At 40.1% G+C, this 10,538-nt stretch overlaps 1 protein-coding gene across 1 annotated transcript in view; it reads right to left on the bottom strand.

Annotated features, from left to right (window-relative positions):
• PPIL4 (peptidylprolyl isomerase (cyclophilin)-like 4) overlaps positions 1–10,538 on the bottom strand; it is a 41,612-nt gene that overhangs the window by 25,433 nt on the left and 5,641 nt on the right. Inside the window, exons 5-7 of the mRNA XM_011965660.1 lie at positions 5,448–5,590; positions 4,525–4,621; positions 3,276–3,392 (exon numbers count right to left, since the gene is read on the bottom strand). Coding sequence (XP_011821050.1) covers positions 3,276–3,392; positions 4,525–4,621; positions 5,448–5,590 — 357 coding nt within the window. The remainder of the gene's footprint in view (positions 1–3,275; positions 3,393–4,524; positions 4,622–5,447; positions 5,591–10,538) is intronic.

Genomic DNA, 10,538 nt, shown 5'->3' with positions numbered 1-10,538 from the left:
AAAAAAAAAAAAAAAAAAAAAGGAATGAAATCCCAGGCTCGGCAACATAGTGAGACCCTGTCTCTACAAAAAATAAAATTAGCCAGGCATGGTAGAACACACCTGTGGTCCCAGTTACTTGTGAGGCTGAGGTAGGAGGATTACTTGAGCCCGGGAGGTCAGGGTGCAATGAGCCTTTATTGTGCCACTGTCGGTGCAACAGAGCGAGAACCTGTCTCAAATTAAAAAAAAAAAAAGGGGGGGCCGGGCGCGATGGCTCATACTTGTAATCCCAACACTTTGGGAGGCCAAGGCGGGCAGATCACGAGGTCAAGAGATCGAGACCATCCTGGCTAACATGGTGAAACCTCGTCTCTACTAAAAATACAAAAAAATTAGCCAGGCGTGGTGGCGCGTGCCTGTAGTCCCAGCTACTCAGGAGGCTGAGGCAGGAGAATCTCTTGAACCCGGGAGGCGGAGGTTGCAGTGAGCCGAGATCGCGCCACTACACTCCAGACTGGTGACATGAGTGAGACTCCGTCTCAAAAAAAATAGGAGGTAAAGAAAAGAAAGGAAAGGAGAAAGGGAAAGGGAAGGGGAAAGGGAAGAAAGAAAAAATGCACAGTGGAACCTTAAATGCATATTGTTAAGTAAAAGAAGACAGTCTGAAAAGGCTACATACGCTATAATTCCAACTACATGACATCTTGAAAATGCCAAAACTGTATAGACAGTAAAAACATCAGTAGTTGCCAAGAACTGGGTATCGGGGGTGGGGATGAACAGGTGGAGCCCAGGGGAATTTTTAGACAGTGAAACTACCCTGTATGATCCTGTAAGTGTAGATATATGCTATCGTACATTTGTCAGTTTCACAGAATGTACAACACAAAGCTTGAATTCTAATGTAAACCATGGATTTTAGTTAATAATGTATCAATATTGGCTCATCAATTGTTAACAAATGTATCACAATAATGCAAGACTGGGAAAAGAGGGTGCGAGTACATAGAAACTCTGTATTTTCTGTTCAATTTTTCTATAATCCTAAAATTGTTCTATAAATTGTCTATTTATTAAAAACAAAACCAAAAAAGGAATCCATGAGGCACTGATAATGTAGGAAAATATTCTATAAAATGCAACAGATGATAAGTCATGAGCTGGATTCTAGTCTGGAGGAAGAAACAATTATGAAATATATTGTTAAAACAACTGGCAAAACAAATATAAACTGTAATTTCTTTTTTTTTTTTGGAGACAGAGTCTCGTCCTGTTGCCCAGGATGTAGTGCAATGGCACGATCTTGGCTCACTGCAAGCTCCACCTCCTGGGTTCAAGTGATTCTCCTGCCTCTGTCTCCCGAGTATCTGGGATTACAGGTGCGCACCTCCATGCCCAGCTAATTTTTGTATTTTTAATAGAGATGGAGTTTCACCATGTTGGTCAGGCTGGTCTCAAACTCCTGACCTCATGATCCACCCGCCTCAGCCTCCCAAAGCGCTGGGATTACAGGCGTGAGCCACGGCGCCCAGCCCTATAAACTGTAATTTCTCTCACTTCTAAATTTTCTGATTTTGATAACTACACTGTGAATAAGTACATATTGTTACACACATTGAATACTGTTGCTCTTAGGAAATACACACTGATTAAGAGGTAAAGGGAAATAACAGGCAACCTACTGTCAAATAGGCCAGAAAAAAAATGTGTTTATGTGCTTGTATAATCAGAGAGAGAGAAAAAGAGAGAATCATAAAACAGATGTAGCAAAATGTTAAAAATTGGTGAATGTGGGTAAAAGGTATATAGAAGTTCTATGTACTTTTTTCCATAAATTTGAAATTATCTGAAAACAAAAAGTTTTAAAAAGTATGTTAATCCATTTTCTTCTGGCATAAACTTCCAAAGTGTTGCTGTTGAAAAGTCTGATAACAATCTAAATTCATTCCCTTATAAGTAACTTATTCTTTCTGCCCAGTTGCTCAACATATCTTTCAAGTGTAGTAATTCTCTTAGAATTTGTCTTGGTGTTGGGTGTTCAGGGTCAATACTGTGAGATACACAGTGTGCTCATTAAAATGTGTATTTTCAATTAATTTTTTAAATTTCAGCAAAGCTTTCTTGAACTATATAGCCTTTACTATTTGTTCATTTAGACAGCTGATGGTAATATAAGCTTAAGCCTGGCCAACATAGGGAGATCCTGTCTCTACAAAAAATTTTTAAATTAGCAGGGCATGGTGGTGTGCAACTGTGGTCTCAGCAACTCAGGAGGTTGAGGCAGGGGCATTGCTTGAGCTGAGGAGTTGGAGGCTGCAGCCAGCTATGATCATACACCACTGTACTCCAGCCTGAGCAACAGAGTGAGACCTTGTCTCTGTAAAATAATAATTAAATAAATTTTAAAGCAGACTACAAATCTGAAAGTTCTATTATATTAAATAGTAACTTTGTTATCCATTCATTCAAATATTTATTATTTATGATATGACAGGTATGCCTATTCTACAAAAATAAGAAATGGGCCGGGCCCGATGGCTCAGGCCTGTAATCCCAGCACTCTGGGAGGCTGAAGCAGGTGGATCACGAGGTCAGGGGATCGAGACCATCCTGGCTAACACAGTGAAACCCCGTCTTTACTAAAAATACAAAAAAATTAGCCGGGCATGGTGGTGGGTGTCTGTAGTCCCAGCTACTCAGGAGGCTGAGGCAGGAGAATAGCGTGAACCCGGGAGGTGGAGCTTGCAGTGAGTCGAGATCACGCCACTACACTCCAGCCTGGGCGACAGAGCAAGACTCCGTCTCAAAAAAAAAAGAAACGGAAAATAACACCAAATAGGTCAATTAATCATCTACTGAATTATTATTCCCCAAATGACTTCACATTGTTAGTAATACAGAGAAACAGTATATTTTAGAGTGCTCATTGTCTACCTATTATTTTGCCCTACAACTAGCATTCTGTTTAATCTTGAGTGGTACAATGAAGAACTCTTCTTTAATATACATAAAATTCAGCCCACTCTTTAAAAATGAGATGAATATTAAACAACCGAAATTCAATTAATAAGTTAGAGATCCATTTTCCACTGTTTAAAAAGGAACTTAGCACTATATTGACAGTAGAGCCAAATTTATTTTCACATGCATTATTATGCTGTATCAAATTTAAACTAGAAAAAAACGTAACTCAATTTTTAGTACTTTAAGATCACCGAAGAGCCAGAAATAAACACTCAATAAGTATTATTAGATATATTACAGAACAATTTGAACAAAGATAATTATCTTACCATCTCTAAAAGTATAGCCTGAGTTTTAGCCTCTTTTTCTGCCTTTATTTCTTCTACTTCCTCAGCTGATCTTCCTTTGAAATCATCAATTTCTTCATCTGCTCCTATTCGACCACTCTGTAAGACAGAAGTTACTGACGTATATATTTAAAGAATAAAAAAAATCTGAGAAACATAGAAGACATACTTTATTCTTAGGTATATCAAACATGCTAAAACAGTAACTGATCAAGGTTGCAGTGAGCTACAATCACACCACTGCACTCCAGCTGGGTGACAGAGTAAGATCCTGTCTCTAAAAAAAAACTTTTAAATAATTAATTGAACAGCAACTGAGACAAACTTATGAACTCTTCAAAAATTGATTTATATTAATTCTAAAATATAAGCCAAAGTGGGCTTCTGTTAAAATCAAAACAGGCCAGGCATGGTGGCTCATGCCTGTAATCCCAGCACTTTGGGAGGCTGAGCCGGTTGGATCACTTGAGGTCAGGAGTTCGAGACCAGCCTGGCCAACACAGTGAAACCCTGTCTCTACTAAAAATACAAAAATTAGCCAGGCATGGTGGCATGCACCTATAATCCCAGCAACTCAAGAGGCTGAGGCACAAGAATTGTTTGAACAAGGAAGGAAGAGGCTGCAATGAGCTGAGATGCCACCATACACTCCAGCCTAGGTGACAGAGTGAGACTCCATCTCAAAAAAATAAATAAATACAAATAAATACCTATATGGACACTATTTATTTTCCAATTCTAACTGCTGAATGAAGAGAAATGATTTCAGAATAACCAATCCCAACCATAAAGACAAATTCAGCTTTGAGGAAGCCACATAAACCTTAAAACATGTGGGGGAAAAGTCTGTGCTGTTTCACAGAAATTTCTGGGTTCTAGCCTGGCTCCAGAGTATCCCCAGTTGAAAAATTACCTCACAAGGTAATAGTTTAATTTGGCCTCGAAAACTCCTAGAGTTAGATGATAAGAAAAACACTTTCCCAAGTTGTTTATGTAAGCTTCTAGAGCTAAGGTTGTCTCAGTAGAAAAGAAACTGAAGAAAGGAAATTAGGGAAATGAGAAGACAGCTAGAAAAATGAGTATCTCTGTGCAAAAGAAAAAACTCAACTTGTTCTAATACAATTAGGCAAGATAATAATTCTGAAAAAATTAACTTTAATAGATGAAAAAGATAAATCCATACAAATCATTAATATGAATGTACATTTAATCACAAGAGGGCTTTACTTACATCTAATTGTTCCCTTGTAGGTTCTGGTGATCGATCAGGGATTAATAAATCAGGAGGGTCATCAAATGGATCATCTAAAATCACTGTATGATTTATCCTTACAAAATAAATCCAAATAAAATGTTACATTTAAGTTATTTCAGAATCCATAATTTATTTTAATAGATTACAACAAATTACTTGATTATCTCTAAGGCCAAAAAAAACCCATATTGCACATGGATATTACTAACCTAGATATACTTTCACAGTGAGTGTTGCTGTTTTACATTGAGTGATACCATATTTATTACCCTGCATTACTTTAAGATGTAAACTAATATAACTGTCTAAATATTAGTATTTTTGCCCTATTTCTCAATTAAGAAACTAAATTAAAGCATTAATAATTCCTCCAGCTAGGTACAAAGGCTCACGCCTGTAATCCCAGCACTTTGGGAGGCCGAGGTGGGTGGATCACAAGGTCAGGACATCAAGGCCATCCTGGCTAACACAGTGAAACCCCGTCTCTACTAAAAATACAAAAAATTAGCTGGGCATGGTGGCAGACACCTGTAGTCCTAGCTATTTGGGAGGCTGAGGCAGGAGAATGGTGTGAACCTGGGAGGCAGAGCTTGCAGTCAGTCAAAATCACGCCACTGCACTCCAGCCTGGGTGACAGAGACAGACTTCATCTCAAAAAAAAAATAAATAAAAATAAAAATGTAATTCCTCCAAACATAATTATAAATAAATAATTAGTACAAGTATAAAAGTACAGAAGGTCCTTTTTATTATAAAGATTCTTACAGTCTTATATTAATTCAACTTTTGGGATTAGAATTATCCATAAACCAGTCCTATGCATACCGTTCCTATCCACGTGTCAAACATCTCAATATTAAAACATTCTAGTATATTCAGATAGTAAATTGTAACCATACCTGATATCCTGATATGGTACAAAGTCCTTGTCAACAAAGGTCTCATTAATTTTCTTAATTATGTCCATGCCTTCTGTCACCTCACCAAACACTGTATGGACACCATCAAGGTAATCTAGATTTTCTCCTGTAGTGATAAGAAACTATACAGAAGGACACATAATAAATACCATAAAAATAATACATAACTCAAACTGAAATCAGTTACAGACTGACAAAAAAATACACAAAAGTTAAGAGTCCACATTTACTGCACCAATTCTTAGACACTTGTTACTAGAACTAAGTAAAAAGTACAAAGCTTATACTGGCATAACTCATCTTATAGCGCTTTGCAGATACTGCATTTTTTACAATTAAGGATTTCTGGCAACCGTGTATTAAGTCTACTGGTGCCATTTTCCCAACAGCATATGCTCACTTCATGTTTCTGGCTCAGGTTTTGGTAATTCTCACAAGATTTCAAACTTTTTCATTACTATTATATCTGTTATTACGATCTGTAATCTTTGATCTTACTACTATAATTGTTTTGGGGCACCACAAACTGTGCCCATATAAGATGATGAACTTAATCCATAAATGTTGTATGTGTTCTGACTAATCCACCAACCAGCCATTCCCATCTTTCTCCCTCTCAGTGCTCCCTGTTCCCCAAGACACAACACTATTGAAATTAGGTCAATTAACCCTACAAGTGTTCAAGTAAAAGGAAGAGTCGCACATCTCTCACTTTAAATCAAAAGCTAAAAAGGACTAAGCATAGTGAGAAAGGCATGTTGAAAGCCAAGATAAGCCGAAAGCTAGGCCTCTTGTACCAAACAATAGCTGAGTTGTAAATGCAAAGGAAAAGTTCTTGAAGAAAATTAGAAGTGCTATTCCATGAATGATAAGAAAATGAAACAGGCTTACTGATGATATGAAGAAAGTTTTAATAATCTACATAGGTCAAACCAGCCACAACGATCCCTTAAGCTAAAGTCTAATTTCAAACAAGCCCTAACTTTCTTCAATTCTATAAAGGCTGAGAGAGGGAGGTAGCTGCAAAAGAAAGTCTGAAGCTAGCAGAGGTTAGTTCATGAAGTTTAAGGAAAGAGGCCAAGTGCAGTGGATTACTTCGTCTCAAAAAAAAAAAAAAAAAAAGAGAGAAGTTTAAGGAAAGAAGTTGTCTCCATAATTTAAAAGTGCAAGGTGAAGCAGTAAGTGCTGACACAGAAGCTACAGCAAGTGGCCAGGTGCAGTGGTTCATGCCTGTGTAATCCCAGCACTTTGGGAGGCCGAGGCAGGTGGATCACAAGTCAGGAGTTCAAGATCAGCCTGACCAACATGGTGAAACTCCGCCTCTATTAAAAATGCAAAAGTTAGCCAGGCATGGTGGCGTGCACCTGTAATCCCAGCTACTCAGGAGGCTGAGGGAGGAAAATTGCTTGAACCCGGGAGGCGATGGTTGCAGAATCAAGATCACGCCACGGCACTCCAGCCTGGGCGACAGAGTGAGACTCTGTCACAAAAAAAAAATAAAAAAAGAAGCTGCAGCATGCAGCAAGTTATCTGGAAGATCTAGCTAAGATCACTGATGAAGATGACTACATGAAATAACAAATTTTCCATGTAGATGAAACAGTCTTATATTGGAAGGTGATGCCACTTAGGACTTTCAGAGCTAGAGAGGAAAAGTCAATGCCTAGCTTAAAAGCTTCAAAGGACAAGCTGACTCTTCTGTTACAGGCTAATCCAGCTAGTGACTTTAAGTTGAAACCAATGCTCATTGACTATACCAAAAATCCTGGGGCCCTTAAGAATGATGCTAAATCTATTCTGCCTGTGCTCTAGAAATGAAACAACAAAGCTTGGATGACAGCACATCTGTTTACAGCAGGTTTTATCAAATATTTTAAGATCACTGTTGAGACCTGCTGCTCAGAACAAAGATCCTTTTTAATATTACTGCACTTTTAATAAGAAATCCTTTTAAAATGTTACTGCTCATTGACAATACTCTGGGTCACCCAGGAGCTCTGATGGATATGACGTACAAAAGGAAATTAATATTGTTTTCAGCTGTGCACAGTGGCTCACACCTGTAAACCCAGCACTTTGGGAGGCTGACGCAGGCGGATCACTTGAGGCCAGCAGTTCAAGACCAGCCTGGCCCACATGGTCAACATGGTGAAAACCCATCTCTATTATAAATACAAAAAATTAACCAGGCATGGTGGTACATGCCTATAATCCCAGCTACTCAGGAGGCTGAGGCAAGAGAATCGTTTGAACCTGGGAGGCAGAGGTTGCAGTGAGGTGAGACTGCACCACTGTACTCCAGCCTGAGTGACAGAGTGAGACTGTCTCAAAAAATAAAAATTCTGTTTTCATGCCTGCTAATATAACAGTCATTAAGGAGCCATAGATCAAAGAGTAATTTCAACTCTCAAGTATTATCATTTAAGAAACACAGCCTGGCATGTGGCGTGTACCTATAGTCCCAGCTACTCAGGAGGCTGAGACAGAAGGATCACTTGAGCAATGTAGTGAGGCCCATCTCTAAAAATAAAAATAAAAATAAAAAAACACATTTTATAAGGCTATAGCTGCCACAGACGGTGATTCCTCTGATGGATACGGGCAAGTAGATTGAAAACCTTCTGAAAAAGATTCACCATCCTCGATGTCATTAAGAACATTCGTGATTTGTGGGAGGAGGTCAAAATACCAATATTAACAGAAGTTTGGAAGAGGTCGATTCCAACCCTCAAGGATGACTTTGAGTGGCTCAAGACTTCAGTGAAGGAAGTAACTGCAAATGTGGTAGAAATTGCAAGAGAATGAGAATTAGAAGTAGAGCCTGAAGATGGGACTGAATGCTGCAATCTCATGATCAAACACGACCAGATATGGAGCTGCTTCTTAAGGATAAGCAGAGTGGTTTTCTTCCCTTTTTTTCTTTGTTTGACACAGACTTGCCGCATTGCTCAGGCTGGAGTGCAGTGGTGCAATGTCGGCTCACTGCAACCCACGCCTCCCAGGTTCAAGCAATTCTCCTGTCTTAGCCTCCCAAGTAGCTGGGTCTACTGGCACCTGCCACCACGCCCAGCTAATTTTTGTATTTTCAGTAGAGACAGGGTTTCACTATATTGGTCAGGCTGGTCTCAAACTCCTGACCTCAGGTGATGTGCCAGCTTCAGCCTCCCAAAATGCTGGGATTACAGGCCTGAGCCACCACACCCAGCCAAGTGATTTACTGAGATGGAATCTTCTCCTGGTGAAGATGCTATGATCATTGTTGAAACAACAACAAAAGATTTAGGATATTACATAAACTTGGCTGATATGGTAGTAGCAGGGTTTGAGAGGATTGACTTCAATCTTAAAAGAATTCTACTACTAGGCCGGGCGCGGTGGCTCAAGCCTGTAATCCCAGCACTTTGGGAGGCCGAGACGGGCGGATCACGAGGTCAGGAGATCGAGACCATCCTGGCTGACACGGTGAAACCCCGTCTCTACTAAAAAATACAAAAAACTAGCCGGGCGAGGTGGCGGGCGCCTGTAGTCCCAGCTACTCGGGAGGCTGAGGCAGGAGAATGGCAGGAACCCGGGAGGCGGAGCTTGCAGTGAGCTGAGATCCGGCCACAGCACTCCAGCCTGGGCGACAGAGCGAGACTCCGTCTCAAAAAAAAAAAAAAAAAAAAAGAATTCTACTAAATGCTATCAAACAGCATCGTATGATACACAGAAATGTTTCATGAAAGGAAGAGTCCATCAACATGGCAAACTTCTACTGTCTTACTTATTTATTTGCAAGACAAGGTCTCACTGTCACCCAAGCTGGAGTGCAGTGGTGCAATCACAGCTCACTGCACCCTTGACCTCCCGGGCTTAAGTGATCCTCCCACCTCAGCTTCCCAAAAAGCAGGAACTACAGCCTATACCACTATGCCCAGTTAATTTTTGTATTTTTTTGTGGAGATGGAGTTTTCACCATGTTTCCTAGGCTGGTCTCGAAATCCTGAGCTCAATTGATCTGCCTGCCTTGCCCCTGCAAAGTACTGGGATTACAGATGTATGCCACCGTGCCAGTCAGTTGTCTTATTTTGAGAAGCTGTCACAGTCACACCAACCTTCAGCAATCACCACCCTGATTAGTCAATGGCCATCAACATCAAGGCAAGACCCTTCACCAGTGAAAAGATTATGAGTTACTGAAGACTCACATGATCAGAAGCATTTTTTAGTAATAAAGTATTTTTTGGTCGGCCACAGTGGCTCACACCTGTAATCCCAGCATTTTGGGAGGCCGAGGCAGGTGGATCCTCTGGGGTCAGGAGTTTGAGACCAGCCTAGCCAACATGGCAAAACCCCATCTCTACTAAAAATACAAAAAGTACCTGGGCCTGGTGGCAGGCACTTGTAATCCCAGCTACTAGGGAGGCTGAGGCAGGAGAATCGTTTGAACCTGAGAGGCGGAGGTTGCAGTGAGCAGTGATCGCGCCACTGCACTCCAGCCTTGCTGACAGAGCGAGACTCTGTCTCAAAACAAATAAATTAAATTAAATTAAATACTTGGACAAGTCATAACTCAAATTCATGTGTATACAGTAGAAAATAAAAGTACCTACTCTAACAGGGTTGTTGGGAGAATTAAACAAGGCAATGAAAAGAAAGTACTCTACATAATATCTTTAAAAAGTAAGAAATACTGAAAAATGGCCAGGCACGGTGGCTCACGCCTGTGATCCCAGCACTTTGGGAGGCCAAGGAGAGTGCATTATGAGGTTAAGTGATTGAGATCATCGTGGCTAATGTGGTGAAACCCCACCTCTACTAAAAATACAAAAATTAGCCAGGTGTTGTGGCAGGCGCATGGAATCCCAGCTACTCGGGAGGCCGAGGCAGGAGAATTGCTTGAACCCGGGAGGCAGAGGTTGCAGTGAGCTGAGATTGTGCCATCACACTCCAGCATGGGCGACAGAGTGAGACTCCATCTCATAAAATAAATAAATAAATAAATAAATAAATAAATAAATAAATAAATAAATAAATAAAATAAAAAGAAATACTGAAAAACGAGCCACAAATGTGAACAATGATAATCAT

The sequence above is a fragment of the Mandrillus leucophaeus genome, unplaced genomic scaffold (assembly GCF_000951045.1).
Source record: "Mandrillus leucophaeus isolate KB7577 unplaced genomic scaffold, Mleu.le_1.0 Scaffold731, whole genome shotgun sequence".
Classification (NCBI taxonomy): domain Eukaryota; kingdom Metazoa; phylum Chordata; class Mammalia; order Primates; family Cercopithecidae; genus Mandrillus; species Mandrillus leucophaeus.
Note: the sequence above shows the minus strand (reverse complement) of the source record. Positions and strands in the feature narration are given on the sequence as shown.